Raw genomic sequence first — 22,093 nt, 5'->3', positions numbered from 1 at the left:
GGAAAACCTCTGCTTTTCAATTAAAACAGAGCAATAAAAAAACTGCCTATTTTTTACTTTGGCATAACAAGATACCACTTTTTAAATAATCGGGATATGTCATGGGCTCTAAAGGTCATTTTTAATCATTTTATGATGTATAAAATTACCTTATACCTGAAAAAAAAAGCCCTGGCTTTGCAGGCAGATGTGTGAGAGAACAGTTTCAATAAAGGGTTTAAAGATTTGAATCATTCTTGAAATTGTCCAGCAGCTTTTCCACTTGCAAATACTCCTACTCTGTAACAACGTAAACACTGACACCAGAATACTTCATACAAGTATACATATAATGTAGACTATATGCATAGACATATGCAGTTGTATGTTGGTTAGATCCAGCCCAAGGAAGCAGGAGGAACACATGGCCAGACTAAAAGGAAAAGGAAAGGACAGCAAACCAAACTTCAGTCAAATTCAGTTTTGTTAAAATACCCTCTCATTTAATCGTTGACTGCTTTTGTCTGATCCCATTCCATTTGCACATTTTCCCCAAGTGGCCTGATGAGTGCTGGTGGTGGCACAAAGGAGAGAGGAGGACAACACATCTAGGGAAGTGGGTATGGTAGTGACAGTGACCAGCATCTGGGTGGGTTTATGGCATGTGGAAGGACCCTAATCCATCCACAGCACAGGAGGAGGAAAAATTGCAGCTTGGGGTTGTTAGCTGGTTAGTTGAGTACCAGCAAACTAGCTCAGTCTAGGAGACAGACATTAAAATCTCAAGGAAAGAAAGCAATGCTTATATAAGTGAAGGGTGGCAGGGCTGTTGCCTTGCTAAGAAAACAGATTGTTAAGAAAGCAAACAGGTGATGTAGTTATGGATCATGTTTTCTATGATCAAGAGATGTGAAGGTTAAGAACGCCATTGTGTACTAATTTGAGCTGGTCAAATCAGAGCTTTTGTTGTCTTTCCTCCTCCTCCAGCCCCTGCTTCATCTTTTTTACTGCCCTGGCATTTGTACAAACAGGCAGTAAGTTGATTCAGAGAGAAAAGTAACTATGAGATTAAGAAATCAGTTTTCCTGGCCAGTTCTTCCTTGAATCATCTCACCGTGTTGTCAGACAAATGCCAGTGCTTGCTCAAGTGATGGAACAAAAACATTCAGGCAACAGCTCCCACAAATTAGTTCAAACTGAATGATAACACATGCAGAAAGGGAAAATCCTTGACAAGATGTATTTTGAGGGAAGTAAAGAGAGCAGCTTTCAGTTGAATTAGAGTAGATTGAGTGGTTTTCGCTCATTTCTTCAAGTCTTATTAAAGATTCGACACTACATATCTTTAGATGTTTAGGTAGAAATATGCAGAATTGTATTTTACATCAGTCTTGGATATTAGAATTACTTTCATGGTACTTGCTAGCAATAAAGCAGACACTGGGTCAAGGTGGTGATATCTAAGCACTGGGACATTTTGCATCACTTAAGCTCTTGAGGACTGGAACAGGCTGCCCAGAGAGGTTGTGGAGTCACCTTCTCTGGAGGCATACAAAACCTGCCTGGACACATTCCTGTGTGACCTACTGTAGGTGGTCCTGCTCTGGCAGGGGGGTTGGACTAGATGATCTTTCAAGGTCACTTCCAACCCCTAACATTCTGTGATTGTGATTTAATCAGGGTCCCTATCTCCAGTATGTTCCCCAGAGTCTTCAAAGAATGAAAGCCTGCCCTTACTGATGGGTGGAGACCTAGTCTTACAGGAGTTCAGAAAGGAGGATGTTTCTTCCCAGAACTGGTAGTAGTCAATAAGGCTCTTTATACAGACAAGTACAGAAGTGCAATCTTGAATCCCAAAGAAGGTTTTTTTGTTTGGTTGTTGTGTTTTGGGGTTTCTTTATGTCAAAACGATATGTATGTTACTGAACAGTAACCGTACATAACTGAAACAACTGTTTTGTTTTATTGTGTTTGAATGAAGATTTACATTTCCCAGTAAACATAGCAAAGCCCTATTTGTCTGCATAAAATAGACAGACCTACATACTAAGATGTTTGCCCACCCTCATGAGGTTGCATGCACACCCTCAGCAGTATGACATATAGACAGGGGATTACGAGAGTGTTTATTTTACCTTTCACTCAGTAATTACTCAAACATCTTCAAGAACAGCATCGTCTCGTTCAGAAATCAAAATCCATCCATTGCTTTCCAGATCTAAACCATAATTAGTAGAAGTATTTTTAGTTTTAAGTTCCATCTTCCTATTCAGCCTGACGATACCTTAATTATATCCTGACAAGGAGCAAGAATCAACAGCTGCAGGCTAAATTGTGGCATTGAGTTTTAGTCCTTTCTCAGGCATGTGTGGGTGTTCATGCTGCCATGGTAAGGAATTGTACCTTCCAGAGAGAAATAAGAAACCCTTCTCTTCATCAGTTATGGAGCCCAGTGCAGGTAGACTGAACACTAGTTTAAAAGACCATCAAAAGAATTACTTGTATAATCTGTAAAATATGTTTCTCTTTTTGCTCTTGTACATACTTGGCGCTGAAAAATGTATCTTCACATATGCGCTAATGTTAAGGCAGAAATTAAATATTCCCTTAAAAGGCTGTATTTCTACATTTTCAGTATCACACATGTATTTTATACAGCAGCCAAAAGCTGCCTCATGAATTTCAGGGTGGAGAAGACTGACAATAGATTTTCTTTTTTTTCCTTGTAACTTCAGACTTGGATGCTCTTTAATTTTCTATCTAGATCTGCCATCATCTTTCCTGTCCCTCTGTGATACTCTCATACAGCCACGTTTTCCTATCTGTATTTAAGAGAACCGGATGCTTAGCCTTACTCTGACAAAGCTATAAATAAACACAGGGAGGATCAAGCATGGCATTGCAGCTGTATCCCCTGCAGCATTTCACGATGACATATTTTCCATGCCTCCATGGTCTGCTTTATTAAGAAATGGGATTCTTGTGCTACCTCCAGAGTGGACATCTATAACTGCTTGGTGCTGTTATAACCACAGGCTCTCTCTAACACGAAGTTAGAAGCAGTGTGAAGCTTACAGAATTTTTTTAAACATTTAAGTATACAGGGCACTGGAGAAAGCAGATGGTGCATGTGGCATACATATTTATTGGCATATTTTCTTTAAGTCATAAGTGACAATTAATTACATCAAACCCAAAGGAATAAGCCTTAATGGGAAGGAAATATTCACAGCTGTTTTTGAAGCAGCAGATTATGAAGAGATGACTCATTAATGCAGTCCAGCAATTAAAATAGGGGTAGTCTCTGAAATATCAAGACCCATAAATCCACCAAGTCATTTAAGATATGCACCTTCTGAAGAGTAATTGGGACTAAGTTTCAGGTATATTACTGCTAAAAATTCTGGAGGGAGAACAGTATTATATTTGTATTCCATCCTTCTGACCACATACAATGTGTACCTAAAAAGGATTGTGGCTGGTCTAGGGAGACAGGAAAGTCATGTCAGGACCTTGTTTAGATGAACTTGAGTGACTTACAGAAGATTTTATATACTGGGTTGTCTGCTTTTGGAAACACCTCATTAGGGCTTGCAAGGAGAGCGGCTGGAAACCTCATCTGCATGTTAGATAGCAGTTGTGCAGCTCATGGGAGAGAATTTTACATAGAATCTGAAAGTAGTAATGTGATTTTTGTGGCCATCGTAATGAAAATACAGGGCAAGAAAGGGAAAAAGACTTTCTCCACTCACAGCTAGGGGGGGAAGTTGTCACTTTCTAATCACGTGAAGGACTATACAATAGAAGGAAGGCCCAGACTTGGCTTCAAGTAGACTGCCATGGTCCTACTTTGACAAGGATGGATTTTTTGATGGTTTGCAGTAGCTTGATCACACTTTGGTGAGATAAGGAAGGTACCACTGTATAGCTGAGGGATACCTGTCATGAAGCCTTTTGAGTTATTTAGATTACAGTGCAGAAGGTGTGCCTGAGCTTCTTTGTACTCTGGGGTTATCACTTGTAAATTCTCCCACCTGTGTAATATGCTGCCTCCCACTTCCATGCACGTACATACTTTTGCAAGCAGCTACGTGCCATATCTAGTACTTCCAAACTAATATTTTTATTTCTACGTTTCACAGCTGGTTCTTCTGCCAGAATCATTTTGGCAAGCGTGGAAATTAATGTGAGATAAGTATTGCATCCAAATGTTAATGGATAATTAGCCCTGTCTTCCAGAAGATGCTTTTTTTATTCTGAGTCACTATCAGGCTATTCCTCATGTAAGGCGTATTCCAACTCAAGATCCTCTTTAACCATTTAAATATCAAGGATCAAATTCTACTGTGTGTGGAAGAGCGAGCTACATTTCTTCACCATTCCCAGTCTCCTATCTACCAAAAAGTTGAGCTATGCATATTAGTTATAACTGTTAATGACTCCAAAAAGAAGTCATGAGAGCCAATGGCAGGGAAAATAAGTCACCAAAATTTAGTCAGTGGAGGAAAGGAAATTGTAATCTAAAAAGCAAATAACTGCAACATAAAAGCAACATAAAAGCTGGTAATTTTAAGTTTCCCTATTTCTTATGAAACATCTCAGTTCTCTACAAAGAGGAGATGTCAATTCTTATAACACATCCTTCTTCAGTAGGCATTTACCTTTATGTGCAGGGGAGGGAAACACTTGGTAATTAGCTGACTACGTTCTTCCATCCCATGACAGCACACCAGTTCAATAGCAAGGCAGGAAACAAAATCCTGTCTTCTTCCTAAAGCTACTCAAAGGTGGAGGAATAGGAAGCTAAATAATAGTAATGACAAAAAAAAAAAAAATAAAAAAGGTGGGAGAACACTCTGTAGAATACTACCTGACACTCAGCAAATTTCAGCTAGCAGTCTATGAACAGCTGGGATCTCTCTCTCCCAGAAACCATAGGAAAGTGTACTTCCCTTAACATGCTGTAAAGGAAAGAGGTGTCACAAGCCTCACTGCTCTGCATGAAGGAATTTTAAAGAAGTACGGTATAAAACCAGAAAGAAGCTGAATGAAGATCACTCGTTAGGCATTGTGAAACTGTATGCACAAGAAAGCCGCTCATGCACACTTCTACTTCAGCTAATCCTGATTTCATCTTCCTTAGGGTGTTTGTGACTGCACAGTTACATCTTTAAATAGCAGAGAAATTTGTGAGTGGGCCTCAGTGAGTGCAAAGGCCATCTGCCCCCCAGGCAGCTTGTCTAATTGCCTCTGTTCCAGTTCAGTCTGCTGCTGGCTGCAGCAGTAGAGCTTCTGTTAAGATGAGGAATTATTACAGAAATAAACACACAAACCCAATGACAGTGTGAGGACTTGAAAAATGTACTAGAGTTAGAAGTTCTGCATAGCTTTGTGCTCTTAGCATTCAAAGCATAAAGTCTAACTTCCACTCTAAGCTGTACCTAATTGCAGTCAAGTGTTTTGCCATCACTGTTTTCTTCTCCAGAACTCAGGACCTTTTACAGACAAAGTGTATGTTCATGTGCCTTTGAACTGAAAGATCCACTACAGCTGTCCATACAACATCCATTTTACCATCATAGTGTTAGCACATGACTTTTTTTTTTCCTAGCTACACCAAGAAAAAGACACCAGGGGTAAGCAAAAGCAAGCATAGGGGTTTCTGTTTTGTAGAGGTATTTACTTTCTCAAAATATCAGCATAAGTTAGAGAAAAATTAGGAACCACACCACATAGGTGTTACTGAAATTACCTAAAACACCACTCCTGATAGTATCGCAGGAAACCTGCTCAGGCTGAGGTTTCTAGTTCCTTTTCCAAAAAGATCCAATCCAATTCTCAACTGGATACCAGGACTTCTCATCTCTCTGCTCTTCTGCAGAGAAACTGGGAGCTACAAAAGCCCTGACTTTAATCATCACAGAATTATACAGGAGATGTAGACTTAGGGATGAAGCCACAGAAAGTGTGTCAGGGAGCCTCACAGTCCTGTTTGCATCACTGCTCTTGACATACAGGTCTAAGAACACCATGAAGAAAGCAGATATTGTCCTGGTAGAAGCTTGTCTAGGGGAAGAAGAAAGTTCACACCTGAAAAATCTTTTTTATTTCCAGCTTCATCATTTCAGATATGAGAAGTTGAAAGCTAGGAGATTTTTGCTATATTTAAGAGGTTTGTTCTAAACCCCTCAAAAGTGTTATTCAGATGTTTTTTTCTCCAGTCACATACACAAATAAGTATGTGGAATGAACAACTCGGTTTTTTAAGCTGCAGATCTTAAAAATGGCAACGATAAAGCTAATAAAGCAACTGACTCATGGACAGAAAGATCTTCATTTTTGTCTGCTGTTATTTAACTTCGTAGAAAAACATCCATGATTTCAGCAGCTGTGTGGTCTGGCTCTGAGAATACAGAGCTTCTGAGAATCAGTGAGTGCACAGAAGTACAGGTACTTCTGCCTGACATTCAGGAATTAAGGATGATTTCAATATTTCTGATGGGCTGGCCACCTCCTCCAGATTCCAACAGAAGATGTTTAACTGAGAAATTCCATGGTTTTTTTAACTGATGGTATGCAAATGTGGGTAGACTCATGTTTTGCTAAGTAATTTTTCTAAGCATTTAGGAAGAATCAGTATCAAATCCACCAAAATGAGGTTTTCTGGTTAAAATCACTTGATGTACTATGAACAGTTTAAAGATTGTTCCCAGCTTGCTTCTTAAACAGTGTATTTGGGTAAGATAAGTCCTTCTGGATTTGCAATTCCCCCCCCTCCTCTTTTTTCCTCTGAAAGGTGCTTAAAGAACCTATGAGAGGAAATTATTTATCTTTACTATTTCATATTGGATTCTGGAAATCTGTAGATCAGACTTCAACTGGAGCAAGAACTAAATCTGTCAAAAAACACATGTTATTACGCAAAACATTGTCCCAAAGCAGCTGTGGAATTGTGTACATAGTTTGACAAACTAGTTGAATTAGATTTAAATTAGTTTGATTAAATATTTTTTAAGAATCAAGAGAATACCTAGGATTACAATCTGGGTATAGAAGCATAATTACGTTTCTGGTTGTCTCTTTATTAACAGAAATAATTTCAGGTTCAACTGAGAGCAATTAAAGAGCAAATTCAAGTTGAGGGGAGAGTAAATGAAGGAGAAGTGGGGAAAAAAGGAAATATCAAAGTTCACTTAAGGCTTTCTTTCTAATTATGCAGTGGTGTTTAGGGTTTTGAGAGCATATATTTAAGATGTCAAATTAACTGACTTGAAGAATTTTTTTAATGTGACTGTACAACACATTCTGCAAGCATGGTAGGCATAGTGATTCATGATTTCATTTTCAAGAAATTTGTGGGATCCAAGTTGGTGGTATCATAGAAGACACTTTTTTTTTTTAACGGATGCTAACACAAAGCAGTCCTCTAAAAAAAAAAAAAAAAAAAAATACAGAGAAAAAGAGAGAGCAGCACCAAAGTAAACCCCTACTTATGCAAAAGCAGACAGGCCTACAGGCCCACTCCTTTCAGGGACACTTCTGGCAACAGAGACTCCCCCGATGGCTCTGAGAGGCTTAAATGGAAAGAGGACTCCAGTGTCTTGACAGAGCCATGTCAAACAACCCCCTACAGCAACAGACTCCATCAGCAGAAGCTGAGCATTGGGCTTCAGCTATTTTCCAAGCCAAATTTTAAGCCCTGATGGTTTGTGGGAGGCAGGTGAGAAGAACAAAGAAGGCTGGAGGGTGGGTAAAATTTGGTAAGGAGACAGACTGTGTTGCCACCAGTGCTGACAGTGGGAGGAGGAGGAACTGGTGCTTCTGCCCCACCAGTATTCTTCTTGAGACTCCTCTGCAGTTTGGAGGATCTGGTATCAAATGTGCTTGACATGCCACACAAAGCTACCATTCTGCATGCTAGAGATTAGATCATCTTTTCCAATCAAGACATAGCTTATGACTACACATGGTCAAGGTCTCCATGTGACAATCTGCAGTCATTTTTAACTCGCTGGATGGTATCTAATTTGACAATAGGCCTGAGGTTCCAGAGGTAAGAGTTCCTACAGGCTTCATGAATATAGACGAAACTGGGAGATTGTGAGTGCTGAACTTGAAGCTTGCTTATACAACAGAGAAACAAGACAAAGCCACACCTTCATAAACACTGTACTGAAGAGAAAGTGGCAGTCAGAGCTTACATCTCAAGATGCTAGAAAGTTAACCATGAAATGATAATACAGAGGTAAACAGGTTTTCCTAATCCCAACACTCACATGGCCAATCAGAAAATCAGCTGTTTTCAAGACCACTTCATAAGCACAAGAATATGTAATATTTCTTCTTTTTCAAGTAATCTTGCTCTACCTATTTATAACCTGTCTGTCAGCTGGGGCAGAGCTTCCCTGGAATTTATAAAGAACACAAGAGCAAACAGATGCTACGCAAGTCTCCTTCAGCAGAAACCTAAAGGGTTTTCAGTCAGTCCCTAAAGGTTTAGTTTAAAATGACTGAAGCCATTGACAACCATATGTTATCTTTATTATGGAACTTTAGTCAGCAATGATGAAAAGAGATATGGATGAGCCACAGCGGGAACAAAGACCACAGTGAAAGACTAAGCTGGTGAAGCTGGGCAATCACCTTTTTGTTTGAAGCATCCTGTTAAGAGGGGACACACAAAGCAGAGGGGACACACAAAGCAGAGGGAATCACTGCTGTTCTGGGCTAATCCTCAACTCTGACAAGCCTGGCATTGACATTTCTGTTTTTCTGCTTTCGTGTTACTCTTTTCTAGTAGTTTGTGTCTTATCTTCATTGGCCTTTGTGTTACACAACTAATGTAGGTTAGTAGATTTAAGACTGTATTTTGAGTCTGAATTGCTGCATTTAGAGACTATGTCAGGTATGTGAACTCAATGTTTTGAACAGGTTATGTTATCTTCCGAATTGCCTTGGAAACCACTAGCTAGTTGCTAAGTTTGGTTTATGTGGAAGAAGTCTCTAAAGAACACACTGGTTCAGTTACAGAATAAGCAGATTTTTTAATTTGTACTTTAACTTGATCTAGAGATTTCTACAGGGTGACTCTGTTAGACATCGACAATAAAGCACATAGAGCTGAGAACAGTCACCAAACCGTATCCATTATAAAGCTGTAATTTCTGTTACTTGTAACATTGGTCAGCTGTAGCTGGATCTTTTGTATGCTGAATGCAAATACTGTTAAGGGAACGATAAAGCATTCCTTGTCAGATGGGAGAAAACGTGATGGTTTTGGTTTACAAATTTCATCTTATGACCCAAGAAGCACAAAGCACTGGGGCCAGGATGGGCTTGGCGGGGAGAAGGAAGAGTTTAGGGCATTGTTCTGATCAGTTAGATTTTACAAACCTGATTTTTATTTTCAATGTGTATATTGATGCATGTTTATCACACAACTGAGCTCAGTCAAAACCTATCATCAGACCTCTGTGTTTCCTTCCTTAGTTCCCATCTCATTTTCTCAAAAGCAGAGAGAAATTACAGAAGGGTATGCTTTTACTACAGAAGGATCTCACTAACCAGTGGAGCAAAGAGGCCTGGTTTTAATCTAAAGACAACAGGTTCCGATTCACTGGATCCAGTCCTGAAATCCATTCCACAGAAAGCTTTGGGTAGAGTTTATCAGGAGAGATGATTCAGGAGGCGAGACAACCATGGAGCTGCTGATTTTGTTTGCTGCCCTGCGAAGTACCACCTCCCCATTCATTCCTCCCCCATTGTAGCCCAGAATGAAGGCACCTAAGCCCCAGGGACAGCAATACATAGAAGACCTTCCCCACTGCGTGAAAGACAGTATGAAAGTGAGAAACATAGTCTAAACTATTACATATTCACTAACATTATAACAGAAAAGGGGGAAAATACCACACTGGGTAACATAATGAAGTAAACTTTATTGAGTAGTAGAGGCAATAAGAATGAACTAGCTCACCCAGTTTAAAAAAAAAAAAAAATACACTTTTCCAGATATTGCTTCTTGAGCTTCTGTTCTAACAGCTTACATCTAGTTGTGTAACACACATTTTACTCTTTCTATCCAGCTGATATATATACTTATGCTTTGTAATACCTGCTCATTCATACACCCCAGAGACTTGGAGCAGGTGGAACTTGGGTCTGATCGTTTTCTTATAGTCACTGCTATGGAATATTTTCACTTGACGTCTTTGTTTAGCAAAATCATTTGCATTTTTAAATTAGGCTTAGCAGCATTTACTTCCTCATCTTTCTCAAGTACTTAAAATGCCTTTAGAGCACCATAGAACTGTTTGACATGCACAGATAAGCAGAATGGATTTAAGTACTTAAAACTTTTTAATCTCTTTATTTGCTTCTACATGACATACAAATGCCTTCAGGAAAAATAATTGATTTTTATAACAGTTCAGAGCAACAACTGTACCAAATGAGCCTATCTAGGTGTGCGCTACTAGGCAAAATACTCAAATGTCCCAGAAAGCTGAACATTCATTTAGTAATGCAGCATCAATATTCTTTTCTCCATATATCTGACATCATAATAATTCCCTTCTTCAGTTGCTTATAAGATTAAAGAATGCATGTGTTTGGCTTTGTAGACTACAGGCAGCTACATTTCTTGGCTTACCAAGACTGGTCTGGGCAGAGACTGCCAAAACAATCAGAAATTAGAGCTGCAGGGAGTCAGTCTTTCACCTCATTTTCATTATTGTATAGCTCATTTTTCCAAATATTTTTATATTCTTTGGTGCAATTATTCGACAGAGTCTGGCCTATGGTTAACCAGAACAGTTAAAACTTCGTGGCATTTTGACAACCGAAAATTTCAACAGTTTCTATGAAATCTTTTCCTTAGAAGTGTCTAAAATTTGGAAGTACTCTTTTATAAAGTTTTATCTTTGTCTTTCTGGAGCAGCCTAGTTACTGATGTATGGTTCCAGACTATGCTGATATTTGGGTAGCATCAACCTGCCCTGCTGAGCAGGAGATCAAAGGGTGCAGGAAAAGGGGAAGAACAGGACTGGCTTTCGTGCAACCCACATACTGGTCTCAGATTTATATGTATTGTTTTGCTCAGGACCAAATCCTCCTTGAAAATAACGTCCCCTGCAATGGTCTGATAGAATCATAATTTTTCCAAACCAACAATCTTCAAATACAGGAAATGGAAAAAGACAAGATTAACTTGAATGAAGCTAAATTATGGTATCAATTATGGTTATTGGTTTATATTTATCATTGTCTTATTTGGACTGGCTTTGAAATCAGATTTCTTAGCTTTGTTAACTGTCACAGTTATATTATCTAGTCCTCCGAGATTCTACTTGACATTTAAATGAAATGAAAAGAAAGAAAGAAAATAAATAAGCATAAGGCCTAGCAAAAAAAGTAATTTAAGACAACTGGTGCAGGCACATAAGGTTTTACAGAAATGTACATTGACTTTGTAGTCTTGCACAAGCAGTAATACTTTCTATGCATTCTGCAGCAAGAACTACTTTTGACCCCAATCTGTAAATTAAAATGGTGACAGAGGTATAGAAACTTTTTAATGGTAATGAGAGACAGACAAAGGGTAGAAGTATTAGGCTAGATATTGCTTTTGGCCTTGATGGATGCAGAGTCATTTCGGTGAAGTAAGTTTTACACCCAACATGTGCATATTCAGTGGGGCAGTCACTGGGTCATCGATAACAAGATTCCCAAACACAATGAATTTGCCAAAGACCTCAAATTTCTGAAGCTGCAGTGTAGGGACACTTATACTCTCCAAAGCCTGAGTCATAGTGAAAATCTGATAGCAGCTTTTCAGCACATAAATCAGAATTATATTGTAGAAATTGTACTGAGAGGTGCAGAAATATTGGCCTCGTGTCATTTATGAAAGTTTTGTTTTAGTAGAGAATTGTGGTGAAATGACAAAAGCCACAAGCTTCCCAGAAAATTCACCACAAGCAGCCTTTCACGCAAGACCTATCAAACTTAGATGCTAAAAAAATTCCTAGGATTTCCAAAATTATGAGACAGTTTGTTTATATATTAGCTAAAGGGTAACCTCATGTGACATTTTAGAATGTTTACTTAGAAACCATCATTTTACAGCTATTTTGTTTGTCTTTCTAAAAAAATAAATAAAAGGTACTTGAAACTCTATTAGGATTACAAGACTCAAGAAGCTGCAAATTTAAAGAACAGAGAGGTCAGTAATTAGGGGTCCTAATTACAGACAGGATATATATGTATCTCACAAGAAGTCCAAGAGTTTTTATTTAGCCTTCCCATTAGCATAAATAATTCAAGTGAAAATAAATGCAAGGTTCTTTTGGGGAGGTTTGCAGATCAGCATTTTGATAACCATCAAAACAAATGATCTTGTCATACAGACAGAAAAAACAGATGGTGCATTGCTAGAATCTGCTGGAAAAGGCAGTTTATGCCATCCTAATAGAAGTCAAAAATACATGAATGTTGCTGGTTGTCTTCAAAGAGACAAATCTTACGGGACATTTCTGGACAAAATATGGCATGTTGCCGCTCCTTCAATATTTCCTGTGTGTTGCAGTTTGCTTTGTCTCATATGCATGGAGTAAACCAGTATTTTTTCCTAGGTCTTTTGCTGACTTCAGCTCCTAAGGGAGCATGACATGCAGCTGTACATTCTATGCAATAGCCACTTACCATTCCAGTGACTGATGCCTTGGAGTAGCTATATTTTGTTATTGTGCTGTGGGGAAATTATGGTGATCTAAACTGTCTTTCTAAAGGCAGGAGACTGACTTTGACCTAATAAAAGTTTAAAGCAACTGTATTGGTTTTCTACTTTTGCACAGATGAAATTAGGATGAGAAGAGGCTCAGAATACCAAAACAGCCATCCCATAACAGTTACTGCTGAGAGCAGAAATGAATGAGGTCAGACACTCCATTAAATCCTTAAAAACAAACTGTCACAGCAATCATAGTTGCTGTAAAGTTTCACAGCCTTCTTCACAAACTGTATCTTCACAGTTCTACATTTAAAAAGGGGATAAAGTGTTCAGTAGCACAATAGCATGTAAGAAACAATACGCATCCCAAGAACAAACAGAACCTGCCTGAAATATAGAGGAGAAACAACATAGATATTGACGCCAAGCCTTTAATTTCTCAAAGGATAATACTAAATAGAATATCCCCACATTAATGTAAATGCACGTCACTCACATTTGGCACAAAGAGCAAGGGAAAAAACAAGCAAGCACAGTCAGATACGTATTAATTTAAATATCACGTTGTGAGAGTTTCGTACCTGCATCACCCAGGACAGAGGAGACAGCTGGCTGCCCTGACATACAGCTGCCTTCTGCTCCCACCACTACACTCCTGTCAGCAACAGATGCTATCATTTAAAGTGAACAAAGTACAGAATGTCATTGGGGAAAGCTTAAAGTGCAAGGAGCAGCACAGTTTGAACTTGCCTTTCCTGCTGTGGAGATACAGTCGCTGCTTCAGTTCTTTGCCTTTGAGGACTGTATTCTCATCAGCACTTCAGCTTGTTTTATATACAAAACTACTGTCAGTCTTAGGCTCAGCAGTCACTCAGCCTTCCTAGGCCACATGGTTGTATCCTGCATGTCCTCAGGCTTAGGCATTTAAACTACATTTTTTCTTTGCACCCAGGAACTGCCTGTTCAAATTTTTTTTTTCCTGCGGCTAATTATCTTTTTCACTTCTGTTTGTAGGAAACTAAACATGAGTTTTACAGGCAGATTGCAGTGCAGTCCCAAACAAGTTATTTCCTCTAACTCTCTCCTGGGCTGTCTGAATTGGCACCTTGCATGTCTAAGTAGACTTGGTGTTGTGACAGAAGACAGGAGATGGAGAAAGCAGAGCAGCACAGACTGGGGATGTAAAGACGCTGTATACACTCAGTTTTCAGACAGCATTTACATACTGACATACCAATAGGACAAGACAGGACAGAACACATTGAGTTCTGCACCATTCCCCTGCAAATGCAGATACACACAGAAGTTTAGCCTATGCTGAGGTATATGGCACCAAACCTGCCTGCTAGCGACACCTAGGCCAGAGCTGATGAGGATGAGCTGTATGGATACAGTGGTAGAGTGAGAGGGATGAAGTGTCTTGTGCCACCTCGATGTTGTCCTGACGTCATTTTGGCATTTTGATACTGTCTTTAACTGTGCGGTCATAATGCACCAGCTGACATAGATGAGAAACAAAGAAACCTTGTTTAAAAGTGTCCTTTAGGTTACAAAGTCATAAATTCCAATGTTAGAAAATGGCAGATACACAGTTCTATGCTTCTTCATAATTCTGCACCTTTTTTCAGTATTCCTCTTCACTGAGCCATGCAAAGATGCTGCATTGCATAAATATGGGCATACAAGGTAGAACTAGGGTTGCACAAGCCATCTGTATGTAGTTCTAGTTTTCAAGTCTTGTCTCTTCAGTTTAAATTCCTTTCTTTTAAAATAGATATTGATATTTATTTGGGAGGATGCTATATGTATTTGGATTTTATGGGGTGAAAAAATAAACACCTCCTTCATCCCTTTAAACAAGCGTTAATCACAGTCTTTTATAGTGCAGAAAACAAGACCATGGCTCTTGATTCACTTATCAGAGAAACTGTATCAGCTACTGTCCCAGTGAGAGGGAGAAACACAGTGGATTTTCAGTTCAACTTCTTCCCTGAGAAGAAGCTAGGAGAACTTATGCTTCGTCGGAGAAAAGGGACCAAGCATCTCAAAGCTGTTTCTCTTCTCAAAAGCTGATAGCAGCTCCTAGCCATTACTGCACTGTACAAGAAGCTACCACTATTGGGGCAGGATGAGTCCAGCCTTTGAACACCTCTGCTGAGTTAGTATTTTGTCATAGAAGAGGACTGGAAAACAAACAGATTTTCTTCTTAATTGAAAAAAATACTAGTTTAATAAAAAAATCACAAGCTAGGGCTTGTTTTAATCTCACCAAAAGCTATAAGATATTTCATAGGACAAAGAAAAACCTCTCCTTACTGTCAGGCATTGAAACAGACAATAGAAAGAGGCCATTAGCATTTCCTAAAACAAACAGAAAAAAGTAGCTTGGCAATCTCTTGTCTGGGGAAAATAGTACAGAACTGAAGTAGACTTCACCCTGGAACAGACACTTTGGAAAAATATACAGGTTTTTGAAAAATTACTGTTGTTAGTATCATGACTCTGAGACAGCGTTTCTTACCATCAATGTGGTTTTTTATCTAGACAATATTAAAATGCTAGTAATGCCAACCTTGGTTAGTACAAGCTGAAATGAAAGCAATAAGAAAAATGTAGACAATAGCATAGTTCTTTGCTTGTCATTCAGCTCTTTGCCAGCATCAGTACTCTGAAAGAAAAATGAAATTGCTTTACTCTTCCGAAGTGAGAGAACTGTGTTACGCTTTTAGTGATTCCCTGAGGCCATCTGTCAATGAGTAAAATATACTGCGTGTATTGTATGCTATATCCTTAAGCGCTTTATAAACAAATTATTTCTTAACATATAGTTCTTTTAAGAAGTAATAATCTTAATTTGCAGACAGTGGACACCGAGGTGTCTGCACCAACTCAAGAGTAGATTTCAGGACTTGAAACTGTTGATGTAGAGAATTTACTCCATACACCTCTTATCAGCTACAGAAATTATCACGCAAAATAGGGAAGAAAAAAACAAAAGAAAAAAAGTTTCTCTATTTGCTTTTTATATGATGCTGGAAAGTAAAGGCTTCTTCAAGCTCAGAGCTCAGCAAGTTAGTGATAATAATCTGCCAGTCCTAGCAGAAATGCTTGGAGAGTTTTAGAAGAGGATGGAGTCAGACTCCAATTTGTGTTATTCACGTACAAGAATCCACACCGTAAAAGGGTTGCTATTTACAATGATATTGTGTACTAAATGGTTTCTGGATATGTAGCATACTGCTTTCTGCCAGTATTGAGACTAGATTTGAGAGGAGTGGTACATGTTCACCAGAAGAAGAGTATTGTTCTCACTTGAGCAAAGAGGATTTCTACTCTGTAAACACTACTGAACTAGAAGTGGATACTAGCATCTAACAGGGAAGTTGTGGGTGACAGTCTTACTATGTAAAGCCAGAATTAGGGTGTTGGGTTTTTTCCCTTTTTTTTGTATTATGTAACACCATTTGATTTTTCCTCCCAAAATAAATATTTCCTAAGCCAGAAAAAAAGGCAAAATCTTGATGTTTCTGCATGGTTTCCAGACAGTAACTCAGTATGAGTGGGGAGCAGACACATTTTGGAAGTGAAAAGATGTTTGTGGGAAGACAAGGATGTGAGGTGTAAAGAAGCGTATGGGAAAGGACTGACACGTTAAGAAACTAAGATTAGGACAAGGATAGGTTCCAGTTAAACTAAGCTAAAATACGCTAAACTGAATCTGATCCAAAGGAAAAAAGTCAGCATTAAATTGAGGTTAACAAATGCTGACCTGACCTCAGCTCTTTCTTCGTAATCTATGCAATATTTCACCTCCTACAGATTATGAATTATTCTTTAGTATTGTTTTGCTTTGTTTTGATGGAGGTGTGTCTGATAATTACTGGAAGTTCATCAAGCAATGCAAGACAGTGAGAGCTTTAATTTTGTATTCCATGAGCAGAAATCAGGGAGAGATTTTTCAGATGAATCTTTTTCTCTATGAGCACCTCTAGTGAGTTATCTCCAAGAAAAAAATCCTCACGGTGAACTTCTTAGATGGTAGCAGTAGTGCACAGACTGCCAGGATGGAACTGTGGAGTTAATTTATGATTACAGTAGCCGTCTAGTCCCACCTCCTGCTCAAAGCAGGGCTAATAAAGCAAATGGCAAAATGGAAAAAGTAAATGAGTTCTTCAGTGTCTTTCACTAACTCAAAACTATTTTTATTTAAAAATTGCCTATAATTAAAACTGCAAAATCCACAGAACAGGAAAACGCTAAAAGACTGCCTTGGCAGCGTAATAAATCAATGTCAATGGAATTTGACAAGTGTACTTGGAAACTGGATTCAGTACTGAATTCTGTAATATAAGTTTGTTAGGTTCAGAAAATTAAAAAAAAAATAGATGAAAGAAAATTACTTTAAATAATAGATATTCCTGCCTATACTGTTATTTTTTCTGCTGAAGCATTAGTGAGTAATATGTCATCCATACTACATGAAATAGAGACAATGACTTGTTGGCTGTTTGGAAAGGGCGTACCTTTAGGACAGTAGTTGGTGTCACTGGTAGGAGTGCCAGTATATATATATATCACAGCAAGGACATGTATCGTTGTGCCAATATGTGGGTAGCAAATGACGAAACAAGGTTTACCAGTGTTTGGCTGGAATGTACACGCAGACACGATGGCTCCTATGCAGCTTTTTCACACAGCTTTCACATTGAATCCAGTACAAAACTAGACCTTACCACTCCTGAATGGGGGCTTGGAAACAAAGCTCCTAAGTAACAGTCCTACCTTCACTGCAGTAGCGAACATGCTTGAGAGGACTAGAAACTAGACCCATACCTTCCAGCACTTCTACGCTGGTTGCCAAATTAATGGTCTCCTAGGCAGATGCATCTCTGTGCACCTGCGGACTCATAGCCACGTCTCACTGCGGGCACTGGGCAAGTACAAGCGTGAATCAAAGAGTAATTTTCTAATGCTCTTTAATAACTACCTATTGCTGATATGGAAAATGCCTACATGTAAACTCCCCGTGGAAAGTAAGACAAATCTTTGCCTGTATAATTAACTGCAACATGTTTAGGACATTACATAACTACCACATTACATTGCTAGAGGGTATTTTTAATACTTTACAGCATAGAAATTTTTATAACTGTTTCTTAAAAGTTAGCCAGCCATAAAATGCAGATGACAGCAGCATATCCCGATTGTTGACATTGTCAGGCAGAGAAATATTTTTCTTAAAATTGTAAAAATGTTGGAAAATACATTTTTAAGTTCATATAAAGATATCATTAAACTATTTAAAAGAGCAAAAAGCTTTCTTTTTCAGTGGGTTTTTTTGGTTTACAATGGGAGGCCTGGCTGGATCTTTCCATCTGCTGTGCTGGCTGTTACTGCAGATGGTCATAATCTGTACACATGGTATGTGCATATATAAACTGAAATCAGTGTTGTCTTGGAGTAAAAGCAGGCACACAACAGGAGCTTGGATGCCTAACATAAGAATATTGGTGAGCAGGATAACTTAGAGCTTTTTCTAGGGAAAATTTACGTAGAATTAGGGAAAGAAGCATTTACTGTTTGCCGGAAAAGAAAAAAAAAAAAAATTCACCCAGCTCTTAGAAGGTAAACTCTGGATCTGCAATTTATTTGTAATCAGGTGTTGGCTTCAGCTCAGCCCTGAATCTGTGGCACGTTTTGGTTTAAATGAAGACAGCACCAAACTCTCACAAACTTCTGAAGAGAAATCCACAACACTCAGAAGCAGGACGGTCAGCCTAGCTTTGGAGTCCTTGCTTCTAACTTGGAAATAAAGCTGGAAGAGGAATTTCTTATTTCTGAAAATTAGAAAATGGCCTTCCAGTCACGTGAAAAATAAAAGTCTTCAGAAATAAAACGGTCTTTAGATCTGAAGTTTCTATTTAAGTCAATCTCACTACCATTAAATGATTGCTGAAACTCATAATGATCAAAGAAGGGGCAAAAGACCTTGTCGTTAAAGTAGTACTTTCCAGTGAATCACACGTAAACATACTAATTAGTAGTGCTTGTTAGCACTGTTGAAAACTTCTGCTTGCATATTGACTTATGAACCAAGGTTAAAAAAAAAATATTTCCATATTTCTACTTAGGAAGTTTGGAGAGTTAGGAAAAATCCTACAATATTTATGTGATGTGGAGAAAACTCTAAAAGGAACTCACAACTGCACTTATGAAACATTTAGCATCAAGTGCCTGAAAAGAAGAAATCACTGGAAAAGCAAGACAGGAGTTTATCAGATATACAATAAAATGCATTTTTAACATTTCCTCTATCTTTTCTAATATCTTCTGTATTACTGTTTATTGGCAAATCTGCCTGTTTATCAGACAAGCTAATTTTCAGAGCAGATGAAGTCATGACTCCTACTTCTTTTCGTTTTATCTCCTTTCTTAACATCTACTCTACTATTCTCTTCGCTAACCTTTCAACCTTTCTTGTACTAGGAAAAGGCTTCACATATTCAGCTACAAGGCCACAAAAGGAATATATATTGAATTTAATCAGGGTTGCTGCCATTCTAATATGACCTTATAAGCTACTGTTTCTTTTTCTCTCTTATTACAGGTTTGTTTTGTGAATTTAGATGCAAACAGAGATGATTGCAGCGAAGAGCAAGTGAAACAGGTAACAGTTTAAGTCTTAATAACATGCACAGTGGGTCTAGTCAGGTATACCAGGACTCTCAGATACAAACCCATGTCAAAATTCTATGGGGAAAAAAAAAAAAAAAAAAAAAAAAAAAAAAAAAATCAAAGCCAGCCCTAGATTTTTTACCCTTACAGAGAGAAATGCATGAGGAATCTGAAATTATCTCAACACCAGGCTGTATTTTATAGCTTTTCTTACCCCCACACCAAAATATCTAATGGATTGTTTCAGTCTGTGAACTCACAGCAGTTATCATGTGAGCAGACTTCTTGCTCAGCCTTGGTTTTATCAGAGAAGTGAACATGGCTATGTCATATATCCAATTTTTTAATTTGTCATAATACTACATAAAAATTTCTGATGTCTCTTTTTCCTACTGCCAAAAAGCCTTTGAGAAGCTTCTACTCATTTATGTCTTGTTCAGCTGACCAGTCTTAACTCAGTCAAACTTCAGATAGTTTGATTACGTGGTCTTGAGGAGGGGTCTAGATAAACAGAACTAAAGGTGTGTTTAACTAAAAGTTTGGAGGGTAGAAAAAAAGTATTTTAAAAAAAAAAAAAGCTTGGTTATTTTACAAACACTGAGACAAACTACATCATGATATACTATTTAAAATACATATCATTCAAAAAAACCCTCAAGTCTGAAGAAGTCACATTTTAAAGATATGGCCTGGTGTCGGTTTTGAGTTTACATCTTCCTTTATCAGTTCATTTTCATCATCCTGGCTCGGTGCCTATGATCAACACAGCAATATGGCAGCAATACGTGGTAAGCTAACAAAGGTAGGATCTCTTAACAATATCCAGTGAGTTCCTCAGTAAAGCATTACAGTTGTTTTGTAAAACCACTTTTAGCTCATGGGAGGACAACCAATGCTGGGACCTTGTTGCCTCCTGCAAGTCATTCATTAGCAGGAACTGGTTTTCTGTGCTGTTTTCTGCATCCTGGATCTGTGAAAATTCAGATGTCAAAAATAAATACAGCTTCTTGCAGCAAAATGATTTTTCTGTTGAATCAGCAAGTTAACTGTGCAGAACAGCTTGAGAGCTTTAACTTTACTGAATCCACAGAAGCACTGTTTTCGAATAAGCAATGTTTTTATTGTTGTTTACAGTGTTTATTAAGGAGTAAAAGCTATAGCAAGTCATCAGGAAATACCAAAAGTTTGTCCCTCAATCTTAGAGCTAGATATCTGTAAAAGCCAACTTAAACTAGTTTTATGCAGCTACCCTTACAGTGCCTGGAGATTAGATAACTCCCTCACAAGCACAAGTCACCTCTGAATACAGCTGCATGATTTTTACCTGTCAGCCCCGCAGCAGCGGTACATTAACTGCCTATGCACTTCCCATAGCCCTGAGCTCTTCCGTGGCGGCAGAGTCCGGTCAGCTCCCCAAAGTGCTGCACCTCAACGTGCCCACAGCTGGCACTCCCCACCTGGCATGGTGGGGACTGGTAACGGAGAGACCACAATGTTTGGCCACATTTTAGAAAGGTAGTTTCTGGTGCAGACTCAACACATTTATTAGCCATGACTGGAAGATGATACTTTTAGTTTTCAGTGTAGTTAATTAAAATTCACTGCTAGCACAGGTACTGTGGATTCTTCTCTAAGAGTAAACTTGCTCATCACAATTTTTGTGTATAAGCCACCATTTGTGTAAATCAGCTTTGAGTGGGGTGGAATTTATACAACACGATGTGGTGAAAGCATTTCATGGAAGACTTAAAGATGTTAGCGTAAAGTTGTTCAGATGAAAGGTATAACTATTTACTAATAGGTACTGTTAGGATTTTGCATTGCCCATTGAACCTTGAAATGGGCTAAAAATGGGGTATTTGGTGTAAAATAATCACCTTTCCAGGCTTTTCCTTTTTTATTCTTAACAAAAGGTATGGAACTGAAGAAAGATGTACAAAATGCCATGATTTCCTACCTAAGAAATCTGATAAAATGTGGCAATTTAGGCAGTAGAAAATTAGAGATATATAGAGAAAAGTGTGTGAAAACAGAGAGTTTATAATTTGAAAAAAGGATGAGAACTTTTTAGTACTATACCAAAACGTCAAACTGAATTGAAGCACTGAATTTACTTATTTGAAATATAAATACTTAGCTTCATCTGAAGATCAGTCTACCGAAAAGTGAATTGTTCCCCAAAATTGAATTAGATTTGCTAAGCCAGAAAGTTTTATTATATCTAATTCACTGAGGAAAAATAACAGTACTGCAAGCTTATTATTTTGAAGACGAAAAGGGAAAAAGTGAAGCATCATTGAATTGCATGGTAAGTAAAGCATACAGCTGGGTGCCCAAGATCTGCATTCCCTTAATGGCTTTGCCATTTGATGGGCTGTTAGTGCATAAAACGGAGGTGGTATTTACTCCCTCTGTAAGGCCTCATCCTTGATTCCATGTTCATAAAGCAAGCATACAGAGATCCTCAGCAGAAAAGAATTGCAAGCACTCTTAGAGTAGGTATTGTCCCTTTGGTCTGGCCTTTGTACACGAAACAAGACAGATGTCTCCTGCACACACGGGGGACTCCCAGCAGTATCACAACACAAATCTCCTATGTTACATAGCGTCATTGATGTTATGGCTATTACAGCTTTTGGCTCTAGCAGATACATAACAGGTAGAAAATAATTGTATGAGTACAAATCAAAAGTCATGAAGGTGTCCAGT

The 22,093-nt window shown here is 38.4% G+C and overlaps 1 protein-coding gene across 2 annotated transcripts in view; it reads left to right on the top strand.

Annotated features, from left to right (window-relative positions):
- SPHKAP (SPHK1 interactor, AKAP domain containing) overlaps window positions 1-22,093 on the top strand; it is a 53,338-nt gene that overhangs the window by 12,652 nt on the left and 18,593 nt on the right. For both annotated transcript variants that reach the window (XM_086468297.1, XM_086468298.1), the window contains exon 3: window positions 19,317-19,376. In XM_086468297.1, the coding sequence (XP_086324423.1) occupies window positions 19,317-19,376 (60 nt within the window). The remainder of the gene's footprint in view (window positions 1-19,316; window positions 19,377-22,093) is intronic.

The sequence above is a fragment of the Leptosomus discolor genome, chromosome 7, assembly GCF_034619465.1.
Source record: "Leptosomus discolor isolate bLepDis1 chromosome 7, bLepDis1.hap2, whole genome shotgun sequence".
In the NCBI taxonomy this organism is placed as follows: Eukaryota; Metazoa; Chordata; class Aves; order Leptosomiformes; family Leptosomidae; genus Leptosomus; species Leptosomus discolor.
Note: the sequence above shows the minus strand (reverse complement) of the source record. Positions and strands in the feature narration are given on the sequence as shown.